This window comes from Herpailurus yagouaroundi, unplaced genomic scaffold, assembly GCF_014898765.1.
Source record: "Herpailurus yagouaroundi ecotype Mexico unplaced genomic scaffold, PumYag 253, whole genome shotgun sequence".
NCBI classification, from domain to species: Eukaryota; Metazoa; Chordata; class Mammalia; order Carnivora; family Felidae; genus Herpailurus; species Herpailurus yagouaroundi.
The window spans coordinates 396,854-410,523 of record NW_024412470.1 but is presented as its reverse complement, the minus strand read 5'-3'; the positions used below and the strand labels follow the sequence as shown (position 1 = coordinate 410,523).

The following is a 13,670-nucleotide window of genomic DNA, read 5'->3' as shown; positions in this document are numbered from 1 at the left end:
CAAACATTTATTATTGAATTTTTAGTGATGCCTTTAGGAATTTTTAATGAGAGGTCCAAATCTAAGATTTAAGAAAAGAAATATAGTTAAATCTCCACAAATTAAAGTGAAACATAAGATGACATAACCACTTTGTTGACAGCTGCTTCTAGAAGGGAAGTATACATCTAACCAATGTGCTGAGGAGGTATTTTGACTAGCCTCATAATGCTAAATGTCAAGGGTTTTTGTTCTGTTTTTTTGTTTTGTTTTGTTTTGTTTTCTGCTAGGACTAGCAAAAAAAAATTCTTTTTTATTCAAATAATTGATATGACCCATGTAAGCAGCGTGTGATAAGAAACAATATGCATTTCTTTTTAATATTAAAAATAAATGGAGTGTGTCTTCATATTATGAGAATTTTTTTTTTAGTCTTATATCCTTTATAAGTCCAAACAAAGCTAGAGGCCCCTTTAGCCCATGGAGGGTTCTCTCAAAACTCTGAGAGAAAACTGGAAATTAGTCCACTGGTGGGCACTATGGGCTGTGACTGTTTTTCTGTTAAGAAGTGATCTTTTTTGGTAGATGCTGCCATTACCCACCTTGACTGCTGGCAGTCAGGGTTCATCACCCCTGCTGGTAAACTAGCAGCCTCTCAGATCGCAGAGGAGAGGACCTGAGCCCTCAGCTCACTTTGTTACACACCTGTCTAGCAGCTCTTCAATGACCCTACCCTTTGGCTTTGATTCATCTTGCTGACTAGTTTGGCTGGCTGTTTTTAGGGTGGGGGGCGTAATTGAATTCTAATGCCTTTACGAAGAATATGAAATTTCCTATTCACCTCAGACTCCACCATTCCTTATTTCCTTCTTACCTTACATATACATAAATAAGTGGAACATTGAAGTGTTTCTTCCCAACTTGACCTGATATCACCATAGCTACATCTAGAATCAGCTTTAAAAATGGACCTTCTCTTGATATAAAAAGTAAAATTAACTTGAGGTTCACTGGGCATCCCTTTAGGGATGTATCTGTGAGTGTAAATATAAATTGAGGTCAGTTCCCTTGGTCAGTGGTATATTCTGGTTAGCTACATGTGTGTGATCTATAGAAAGCATAGCAATTATCTAAATTGTTTTTATATTCTGAAATTAAATCATTCTGGTAGTTTTTTTTTTCCTTTATATCTCCATGTACCAAATGGAATATTTGGAGCTAACTACCTAGATAATTTAGTTGAAACAAAAATTCTTTTGTTCTTATGTTCATCTTGGGTAAGGGGTGATTTTGTCTGACTTACACATCCAAGTTGCCTCATTATTGAATTTTGCTCTGTGTAGACAAACTCAAGTAACTCTAGGTTTATATGACATGTCAGTTTCTAACTTTCCTTCCTTAATAGTGCAAAACAGCCAAGTTATGGTTGTTGGGGGAACCATAACTTCGGATTCCCTGACATTTTCATCACTTGGAAAACCTGGTAAACATGCTGTTATCATCTGATGCTGCTGAGGTGAGCCCGACAGGGTTTAAAGGGGGCAGCGACCTCCTTCACTGTTAGCATCAGCCCACGCTCATGATTTGCAGTGCCTTGTTTTCTGAGTGATCAAACAAAACTACCAAGAACACAGTGATGGCACGCCCTCCTTTTTTGTTTCGGATGTGATGTAGGAAGAACAAGTTATAAGAAATAACAGATTATGACTTGTAGATTATAATAACTTAGCTGTGATTAAGTTTATAAAGGGTGGTATGTTCTAACTCCTGTTCCTTTATATTATTTATAAATGTCTGTTTTCTTTCACAATGACAGTCGGAAAAGAGGCCTCCGTGTGACTCCTCAAGGATCCACTAACTGACTTATCTTTAAATGAAAGTATTCAAAATTAAATATTCATCTTATTTTCAAAGAACAGTTGGACTCGAGTGTTTTAAAATTAAATTCTTTGGCTAAATATACTGCAAAATCTAAGTTTCTATTTTACTGACATAGTTTCTAATTTTTTGAAACCTTCCAAAATGAAATGTTTCAAGCCCTAAAAGAGGGTGTAGGTTCTAGGGGATAATATTCTAAAGAATGTACTTTTCATTCCCCTCCTTCACAATAAGATCAAGTGTACATAGCTGACAGGTCCTGCTTTGCTAATATGGAAAGATTGGGCCGGTTCCATGGCACCTGTTTCTGTAGTGTAAGTGTATATTTAAGCTGTAGCTGTTAAGTAAAAGTTAACTTTGTACACACAGAGGGTGAGAGGAAGGAAGACTCTTCTCCCATGCATACTAACATGAGGTAGAGCCTATTATTTTCTTTGTTAATATCCAAATGTGTGTCCATGTTGACTCTCAGAATGAAAGCCGACTTCTGTGAGTATTGGTGTGCAATCTCATAGCAAGGTACCTGATTCAAAATGAGCAACTATGTGTCTCTTTCACATTGACATTACAGTACTAGACTCACGGTGCATTTCTCATTGAGATTTTTTTTTCATTGTTCTAAATTTACCTCAAGCTATCTTTTTCCAAGTGCCATCATATGAAACCTTTCCTCATGAAAAATGAGCCTCCAAATGCGGAAGAATGCATTTCGTCCTAGGAATTTTTCCCCCTAATATTTTATTCAAAAACAAACAAAAAAATTCTGGTTTCTTTGCATTTCCTTCTAACATGATGGCATAGTACAACAAAGCCAGAAATTACAGTATAATTATTTTAGGTGTGGCATTCTGTAGCCTAAATATAGATGGGCTCTTGAGATGAGAGCTGCAACTTGCCTTCACAACCTAGAAAGTACCATATTATGAAAACTTCCAAGGGTGATAAGCATTACTCTTCAATATCAAAAGAAGAAATCTTCAGTAGCATTTTTAGAAACAGCACATAAGTGGTTTAAAGAAAAGGTAGATACCATCATTGAGATACTCAAATAACTGCAGATTTCAGCAGTAGAAACGGTGTCGCGTTTTCATTGGTTTACTTGTTCATCCCCACAAAGGATTTGGGGATGTAAGGAACAGCCAGCTGGCTTCTATAATCCCCCCACGTGTGATGCCGCACTCGAGCATCCGTTGGCTTGTGGCAGATATGAAGAGAGTTAGTGGGAGAAGCGGCTGAATAGCTTGCATTTTCAGAAGCATGATTTATACTGGTGACAATATTGACACATGAATTGTGTTAGGACATCAATAATGTTGACACATTTTTAATTCTGATGAAAACGACCTGAGGCATTCTGTGGCTGCACTGAAGAATTTTATTGGTTACAAAAACACATCAGACCCTTTCAAGATACAAGCCTCCACACATTTTGCCATGGAATAGTTCTTCCCACTAGACACATGTCTCCACGGGACAGTATGGTGCTTGTCATCAACACCTAACCCAAATGTTACCTCCTCTGTGAAGACGTCCTGACTGGGTAAGGTTAGATTAGACATTCTCTCTGACGCACGTTTGAAGAGAAAGGAATCAATGAACACATTTTTAGGGGTTTCATTTAAAAATATATTTCTGTAAAGCATATGTACTCCAGGAGAACAGATATGACATTTGTTACGATGGTTAGCACCTAGGATGTTGTGAGTGTTCAATAAATACTCCTGAATGAATGAACAAATGAATGAATAAACGAAATGATGTACCAAACAAGAGAGAGCAGTATAATGTGTAAAAGAAACATCTTGCCAAAGTTTCTGTAGGGCTTATTTCTCTATTGGACACATAGGTTTTTGTGACACTAACTTACCAAATTATATATGACCTTAAAGTTATGAGACCGAATGCCTTAGTAACTATGAAATATCCATTTGTTCACTTATGCAATTTTCTACTCTGTAAATAAACAGATTCCTGGGGTCATAAAAGCTTCAGCATTTGAACAGAACCTAACCTTCTAATTCACTTGAGTAATAACAACTGAACCTTGAAATGAGTACTGTTCCCTAAATAAGTTTTTAATATAAATTATCTTTTACAAGGAAAAATACCGTAGTCATTTGTACAACACAACAAGGTTTTCTATTTTCTGTTTTCTTTGGTGAAGGGAGGGGCTTGAGGATGGTCTCAAACAAATTAGTGATTTACAGAAGAACTATTTGGTTTTTTTTTAATTTTTTTGATGTAAATTTATTTTTTGAGAGAGACAAGAGCATGAGTGGTGGAGGGGCGGAGAGAGAAGGAGACACAGAATCTGAAGCGGGCTCTAAGCTGTCAGCACAGAGCCAGACCCAGGGCTCAAACCCACAAACAATGAGATCTTGACCTGAGCTGAAGTTGGGCACTTAACCGACTGAGACATCCAGGCACCCCTAGAGAATAACCATTGTAATAGCCCAGTCGTCCTAAGTTGACCCCAAACAGTTGGTTTTACTGGCTACAGATAGACCCTAAGTGTTCATTCACTTTGCAGATGTCAAAAGCTGTTTGCTACAGGGTTTCAAATGGTACATTTTTCAAGACATACCTAGAGAACACGATTAGTATTTGCAGAAGAAATTGGTTGATATACATATGTTTTGCATGAGTATATGATGTCAATCCATCTAACATTTTTCTTTTATAAGTACTCTCTTATTATTAACGACATGGCATATCGCATGTGATGTTAATAATCAACACGTAGGTCCATCTAAAAAATAACACACCTTGAGTAGATGAAAAAATACCACTTTAAGCACACTAATATATACATTCTTTTCTGACACGAAGAGGTAAAATATAAACTGACCCACGTAGTTGTATCTATATTAACTAACACAAAGATTAGGTTTGGGATGCCAATGGAAACAGTGTATTTTAGTATTCCAGTAAGAGAATCCAAGATCTTATATCCTGAAAATTTTAACTTAACCGTGAAAGTTAAAGAAAATGCAAAAGACAAATGCATGAACTTCAAGTCAAATGCCTATTGATTTCTCAATTAAATAAAATAATAAATAGTGGAAAGAATTTAATATTAGAAATTGAGGAGAGTACAGCTTTCTCAGTCATCTTAACTAATGGTATAACCTCAGGCAAAGCCACTTAACTTCTCAGTCTTAGTTTTCTTACCTCAAGGATGGAGCGGGTTTTTTATTATTTGAGTTAGAGTCAGGTCTCACTCAAAAATTCTAAATATTGCTTTGCAAACAGGACTTTTCAGTTACATCTATCTATATGGCCTCAATTTCTGCTGTGTAGATATAAAACATGTATTTTACCACACCTAAATTATAATGAAATAGCTTAAATTGTCACGTGACAAACTGAGGCCCTACAGAATTTTTTACAATGTATCACTTATTCACCTGATGATATTAATTCCACTTGCAGAAAAGAATCACACAAATGGCATCCCTTTAAAGCCATAAAGATTACTAAATGAATAATAGCACAGACATGTGGAAGAAAAATTCAAATATTGTAGGAGGGAAGATTAGGCATCCAGCCTCTAGCTAAATTTGTTTTAAGCCATTTTATGAAGTAAAACACAATTAAAAGGATTTCCCTCAGGGAGAGAGCTAATGAAGCCAAGGTCGCTGGTTCACTTCCCATGTGAGCCATTAGCTTTTGTTTCATTCTTTTGTCACAGACTTGCTACCCTCTTAACCCCAACTCACCATCCTTCAAATTCATACTGGTGGTTGCAGAGGAAATTTGGTGAGACTGTTTGGATACCTAAGCAAACATCTATCCCCACTGCCGGAAAAATAACTCAAAGGTCAAGCCCCAGTCATATGACATCATCCAAGTATTGACAGATCAGATTATCCTTAAGATTATTATTGCTATTATTATCACCATCATTATTATGTTGGCAGCATAGCATCATGCCTAAAAGAGTAGGCTCTAGAATCAGACTGTCTGGGCTTCAATCTGCACTGTCTCACCAGCTTGACAAATCGGGCAAGTGATTTAACTCTTTGAGCTTTGTTTTCCTTATTTTCAAAATAGTTGTCATAATAGCACCTTATGCGGTAATTGTGAGGTAGTGAGTTAATGCATGTGGAAAATTCCTGAAACAAATTGACTACTAAGGAAAGGTTATTATTATCTTTCCAATTGTCTTGGTCCAGTCAACTATTTGGCACTTGCTGAAAGCATTTGCATTAGTTTCCTGGGGTTGCCAGAAACAGACTGGGTGGCATAAAACAACAGAAATTTATTCTCTCACATTTCTGGAAGCTAAGAATCTAAACTCAAGGTGTTGTCAGAGCTATGCTCCCTCCAGTCTCTGAGGAAAAATTGTTCCTCACTTTTTCCAACTTCTGGTCGTCCCAGTTGTTCCTTCGCTTGTGACCATATAACTTTAATTTCTGCCCCCATCTTCACATGGCCTTCTTCTCTCTGTGTGTCCCCCTATGTGTCTCCTTATCAAAAATTTCCTCTGTTTTCTCTTATAAAGACATCAGTCCATTGAATTTAGGGCTTCCCAAATCTAGTAAGACCTCAACTTGATTACATCTGCAAAAATCCTATTTCCACCTAAGTTCAGTTCACGGGTACCAGGGGTTAGGACTTAAACATATTTTGAGGGGGGACACAATTCAACACATTACAGCTTACACAGCAGAAAAAAAGGAAAGAAAAACATGAGGAGAAAGGGTAAAACAGACAAATGTAGAAATCTGAGGCTAGTACTTATTTGGGGAAAACAGATAAACAGCTTCCAAGAAATCCCGAAGCCCTTTCCTGTCACTACAGCAGAGCAACACGTTCCATGTGGCTGAGGCAGGGCCCCATGTCTTTGGGCTGTGAGTGAGATGAGACAAACAGACCGCTACAAAGGTGGGAGCAAAATGCTGGGAGAATCCCGGCAGAGTTATTTTGCAGAATCCTGCAAATGGCATCTACTCTTTGTCATGCCTGATAAGGTGTGACTCACGGAGACAGATTCCACAGGCCCCACATTGGATACAAGGCATCCTGGATGATGTGGGAAACCCAAATAAGGTGACGATGATCTGAAGCCAGCACTCGTCCTGAGTACTGGATGGCTCCGGGAATAGTTATGTGTCATGCAACATGTTTAAGCAAGTTTCCCGATCCAAGCTATTGTCCAGACAGGGTCTATAAATAACATATGACTGTGTCTAGAAATAACATCTTCCTATCTGGGCAGTTGTGAACCAAACAAAGAGAGCATGGTAGTCTTCTGCCTGTAAGAACCAAAAAGGATAAAGAATTGATGGCTTTACTCAATCATTGATTTCGTATATGACTTGGGAAATATTCATCATATGACATTTCCATACCCAGTACCCACTTTGCTCCTTCTGCAAAGCAATATTCAGCTTCCACTGTACTGACTCAAGGAAATATGTTCACACGATTGCAAAATACAGCTCGCTACAGCAAAACTCTCCGTGGGAGAATGTGGTACACTTTGGTCACAGTTACGATTTAATTTAGGGGTTTATCTATCTTCCAATGAGATTATGGGGAGAAAGTATAGGTACAGGAAGAAAACGGTGATGAGGGATTCTGATATTTGAAAATGGATGAGTTTCCCCAAAAGAAGAGCATAAAACTCTCTGGATCAAATTCAGATAGAAAGCTGGCAGGTTGCCAGATTTGTAATTGCATCTTGAATTGAGCTGTAATCCTTACCACTTCTGAAAACAATAAGAATGAGAAAATGATAAGCCACATTTGTTTTAAACAGTGGGTATTTGCTTTAGCATTCCTAATAAAATATTTTTCCTGACACTCTGGTGAAGGCTCCAGAGTTACAAAAACAGTGATATGTCTTTGTGTAGGGAGGAAAAGGAAGATAATTCTATTTTTTAGGGGAAACAGAAAATTGTGCATTTTGAAGGAAATCCTGTATTCTGTGAGGAAAAAGAAAATTATGTGTTTTGTTTGCTGTAAAAGAGAAACTTATAATGACCTTTTAAAAAACAACCTTTTAGGTTTACAACGTACGAGTATAAGGTCTTTGTACACAACGGCGTGGGTTTTACACCAAGCCAACCAGCTACCGTGACGACATTAGCTGGTCTTCCAGAGAGGGGAGCCAATCTCACTGCAAATGTTCTTAACCACACAGCCATAGACGTGACATGGGCTAAACCAAGTAAGTAAGCTTCTCATGCCTTTCTTTCCCCTCAATGTATTAGTACCAAAAATGAATTTAAAATAGACATGTTAAAAACACACACACACACAGCAAAAAGCCGAGATTTCTGCTCTGTTCTTCAGAGGCAGACTCTCTCTCCCTGCTTCTACATCCTTCCTGGGGCTTCTCTACCTCTTCCATTCCTTTTGGTTGGAAGCGTATTTTCTGTCAGACCAGCCAGTTGTATTGAAATGGCCACATATTAATTTGATACAGTGCAATATTGTGCACTTTCCTAAAAAAAAAAGCTCTGCCCTCCATCTTGTAACTCCTCACTTATTAGCAAGAACCACTGAGTAGCATTGCTGTAATGTGAGGGATTTTTCTGAGTGAATCATCTTCAACCCTGGTTGTAGGCACAATTCCAGCTTGGCACAGGAAAATGGAGCCTGGACGTCATCACTGGACTTGCTTCAATAATGCAGGGGATTCAGAACATACCTTTATGGGCAGTTAAAACATCTCACAGATGGATCTAATCTGCTCGGCCACTTTTTAGAAACCACAATAGCTGAAGTTCCATTTCTAGTTGGCCAATAGAGTAGCATTTAATAATGAACCTGTTAATTTGTAGTGATCGATTATCATAATCCGAAAATAACAACACGTGGGGTGCCTGGGTGGCTCAGTTAAGAGTTCGACTTCTGCTGGGTCATGATCTCGCGGTCCATGAGTTCCAGCTTGCTTCAGATTCTGTACCTCCCTCTCTCTGTGGCCCTCCCCCTCTCACACTCTGTCTCTCTGTCTCTCTGTCTCTCTCTCAAAAATAAACATTAAAAAATATTAAAAAACAGAAAACAACCCTGTTTATCATGGAAATATGTATTGTAACCATTCTTCTAAGTATCAGTAGTACCAAATATTGAGAAATACCTGATTGAGAAATCCCCAGTTAAAATGTTTCTCTTATGAAAGAAAACTGTACCTGCCAGGGTAATCATCTACTATTACATAGAAAGATACAAGTCTACTCCTGGTTGGTGAGTAGCAACCATGTGATTTTGACTCAACTTTTGACTTTTGTTACAGCCTAAGACATGCTTCCTGTACCACTGAGAACATCTGAGTGAATTTGCTTTCATGTTGCATCAGTTGCGAATTAAAACCAGTATTAGGCGACATTAATTGTAAATTAAAATCTGTACTGGTTGTGTTGATCTCCGTTGCCGCTAAGTAACCCTAGGGTTTTTATAAGGTTGCAGGTTTGTAATAATCAGTGTCACCTCTATTGGGATCTCTTAAACCATTTGAATGGAAGAACGGAAGTTAATTGATGCTTATGATTACCCTCTGAGACACCTCTGGGAAAAATATGAAGTTTTTATCTGGAGATGGATTGTTACGTATAATATATTTTCACTCATCTCCCTCTTCCTCTACTTTACCCACACCACCTGATTCATCTTAAGAGCCTGCTCATAAAGGTGGATGTCCTGCCCCTCATCTGACATTTGAATACTGCTGTTAAGATCCAGCTGCTGAATTTTCGCCAATATAGGTCCTTTATGTTATAACTGGAAGCCCGAAGTAAGCATGCTTATAAAAACTGACAAACCTAATGGATCTGCAGCAGCTCACTGAAGTTTCATTACCTTGGTAATCCGAACCTCTGACCTTCGGGATGTAGGTAATGCAATCTGCCGTTATTTCCATTCATACCTTAGAAATATTTCAGATAACTATTTGTGAGCAGAAAGGTTAACTCTCAGAAGAGGGTCAGCTCTTCAAAAGCTTGTTGCGTTATCATTTTCTTCCTCTGTGCAACCTGCTCGCCTAAGTAAATTAACTGGTCACTCCTCGGTGATAGGGCCACCTAGTTTTTGTAATTTAAATGCAAGTTGTTTTCTTGATTCGCAGGATACATTTGGCACATTGTTTAATATGCTACAAGGCAGGAAACTATGGGTTGAAAGTCAGCTGGATAAATTTATAAATATTTACTTATTAAATATTGTCTTTCACAAAAACATAAAATGTATTTTAAAAAACCATATTCTTTCTAAACTATCACCTCCATATGTACACACCATTTTGGTACCTGTATATTTCTGCTAAATTTTAATAACCACAGATGAACAGGAATGTTATTGAACATTCTAGAAGCACCCATTTTAAACTTTTGCATCTCGGGGTGCCTGGGTGGCTCAGTTGGTTAAGCGTCCAATTTCGGCTCAGGTCATGATCTCATAGTTCCTGAGTTCAAGCCCCGCATTGAGCTCTGTGCTGAGCTCAGAGCCTGGAGCCTGCTTCAGATTCTGTCTCCTGTTTTCTCTCCCCCTCCCCCTCCTCTGGGAGCTCACCCTCCGTCTCTGTGTCTCTCTCAAAAATAAACAAACATTGAAAACAATTTTTTAAACTTTTGCATCGCTATGTGATATCGTGTGAGGTACATGCACCCCCACATTTCTTCAATTCAGTTTTAGGGTACATGTTGCAAACTGACAGCACATAGGCGACATTTACTCCCCCCCTCCCCCCTACACTGTTTTGTCTGTAGTATTTTTTTTAAAATAACAATCAGAAGGTCTCACATAATGATGATGATTTGAGGATTGGTTTGAAAAATCAATTGATTGTGTGAAACTATCCCTGCATTGCTGGAGGAGTAATACCAATTGTCACTGACTAATGGCTTCTGCTTCAGACAGGCCACATGCTTTCTGTCTTCCTGGTCCCCATAGGGATAGGAGGTTCTTAGCCCTGTTAGATACAATAAAATAAAATATTTCAGCCTAAATGAAATACCATGAAGATAAATTATATTAGTGAAAAAATCATATTTTTATAAAAAGAGATACAAAAACACCTTCAGTTAAATTATACATGCCATTCTCAGAAAGGCCCTATGAGATAGAAACTGGAACTTTGTAATTCACTCAACATTATGGTTAGTAAGCAGTCTTCCCAAACTCAAACTAATCAAATTTCAGCTATTTCTCATGCATTTTGCCTCAATGGTTATAAACATTTGCTGAGTGATTTATTAAGATCCTCCACACTTTGACTCTAAAATAAACAGACAAATAAGAAAATGCCCATCAGGGGATGCAGTGGAAAGGCAGCACGTCTCCTGAGGTCACCTCACTAACAAGGTCACCCATGGCCAGAATAGAGCAAGAAGGCACTGGAGGTAGTGAGAGAGGAAGGGACTGAAAAAGAGGAATGAAAAATCATCCAAATGCTGTTCATCTTACCATCCATCAAAAGCTCACCCCAACCTTCGGGTGTTCACATCTTGTACCACATCTCCCTCCCTTTCCATCTCTCTCCTTCCTCTTTTTCACCTGCCCTCTCCTCTTTCTCCTTTTCTCTTCTACCTTTCTATGTCTTTCCTTTCCTTCCTTTTTCTTCCACAGACATTTATTTAGGACTTCTTTCTGTCCTGGGCACTGGTAGGACAGTGATGGCTGACATTACTCCTGCATTACAATATCTCAGTAAACTCTCTGGAAAATTCACAAAGTATGAAGGTGTCACCATTAAGAGAGTAAGTTTAAATCCACAAGAAAGGCATCTTCATCATCTTGATCTCTTAGTCAGAAGCCACCAAATTTTGAAGAATTTAGACTGTCCTAAATTTAGAAGAATCTCTGACTTTGTCTGAATTTATCTTGTTCGAATGGCAATACGTATCAATAATTTCCAATGTCAGCCCTTTTTTTGTTGGTTTATTTATTTATTTTGAGAGAAAGAGAGAGCATGAAGAGGGGAGGGGTAGAGAGGGAGGGAGGGAATCCCAAAAGGTTCCACCCTGTCAGTGCAAAGCCCCATGAGGGGCCCCATCTCATGAACCTTGAGATCATGACCTGAGCCTAAACCAAAGATGAATGCTTAACCGTGTATACCTCCAAATCATGTAACTCTAACTCAGATATTCACACTTTAATTTCTAAGTCTACCTAGTTGCCACAAAATCACTTAAAATTCAAGAAGTCTCAAATGAATCAAGTATCAAATCCTGCATCCCATAATTGCTACTGTGTTTTCTCTTTTATGTAATGGGATTCACACAGAAACCAAAACCATAAATCTGAGGATTCTGAAGCTCTTCCTCATCCCTTCTAACCTCTCTGGAGCCACGTAAGGACCTTGACTCCTTCCATCTAGTAGGTCCACCATTCCTTGGGCCTTCCCAAGTCCTCTAGGTGGAAAAACTAAACACAATCAGAGATGGTCCGTTTCTCCAACAGTGGCAAAACTGGTCACATGACCTCACCCAGATGCAAGGAGCCCAGAAAATATATTCTGGCTATTTGACAAGAAGACAAAAACATGGGTGTTAGTGAATGCTAAATTTTATCCCCTATAATCAGTTCTAAAGTTAAATTGCTATGTGTCCCATTAATGCTATTGATAGTTACTGCTATCTTTCTCTATTTTTCCATGATGTTCTATTTTATGTATGATACAGGATTCAGTGTACTGTTACGTTCCTTGCCCTTCTCACTTTCCATTTTTAATGTCTGATTTATAAATTATTATATAATTATTTTTTCATAATTATTTTCTCTAAATAGTTTCAATTTTCTTTATCAATTCCAAATTTTCTCAATCTTGAATTCTGGATTTTGGATTACCTTTTTGTCTTCTGGATAATATTGTTGGGGAAATTTTATCATTAACGGTAAATAAATTCATTATTCTTAGGTTTTTTTTTTGTTTTTTTTTTTGCCCTACCTAAGGAAGTCTCTCTGTTGTATTTGCACATAATGACTTGGATGTGTATGAAATTCTTGGATCAAAATATTTTTCCTCAAAACTTGATGAAATTGCTATACTGTCTTCAAACATTTGATGTTCCAGATGAGAAGCTAAACCTTATCTGATTTTTTCTCCTTTGTAGATGATCTTTTATTTTATTTTATGTATTTATTTTAAACTTTATTTACTTGAGAGAGAGAGAGAGGAGAGAGAGCACAAGCCAGGAAGGGGCAGAGAGGGAAGGAGAGAGAGAATCCTAAGTAGGATCCACAGGGTCAGTGCAGAACCCAACACAGGGCTTGATCTCATGACCTGTGAGATCATGAACTGAGCTGCAATCAACAGTCAGACAGATGCTGAACTGACTGAGCCACCCATGCCCCCCTGTAGATAATCTCTCAATTTTTAGTTTACCTTTGAAATGTTATAGCATTCCATTAAATGTCTGTGTTTGGATATATTTCCATTATTTTGACCAAAACTGCATCAATCTATTCAATTTACGGACATAAGCCTTTTGGGGGGGTATGGTTTCATGAGGTATTTTATGTCCATGATGATTTGTTCCATGTATTTTTCAAGTTGACTAGGTATTTTTGTTCTCTGCCCTCAATATCTGTAATTCTGACTTTCACTGATTTCTTCTCAGTTGTTTTCCTCTTTATTCTTCCCGACTGTGCATTTTTAACTCCTCTCTTTTCTACTTGCCATGCAGATTCAGCCATTGCTTTTTCTGTTTCCTCGCTTCCTTATTTAAGCAAGATGACTTAACATCTCTGTCTTCATGTCTGGCTTTCCATGATTACGTACCCGTTTCCTAGAGGCTTCTTTTTCAGAAAGGCACCTCCCTTTTGTTATTTTTAAGAACCCAAAGCAAATGTTTTGTAAAACTTTC

General features: G+C 38.0%; 1 protein-coding gene across 5 annotated transcripts in view; it reads left to right on the top strand.

The window, feature by feature from the left end:
• Positions 1-13,670, top strand: part of USH2A (usherin) — a 751,068-nt gene that overhangs the window by 504,197 nt on the left and 233,201 nt on the right. For all 5 annotated transcript variants that reach the window (XM_040461001.1, XM_040461002.1, XM_040461003.1 and 2 more), the window contains exon 44: positions 7,869-8,032. In XM_040461001.1, coding sequence (XP_040316935.1) covers positions 7,869-8,032 — 164 coding nt within the window. The remainder of the gene's footprint in view (positions 1-7,868; positions 8,033-13,670) is intronic.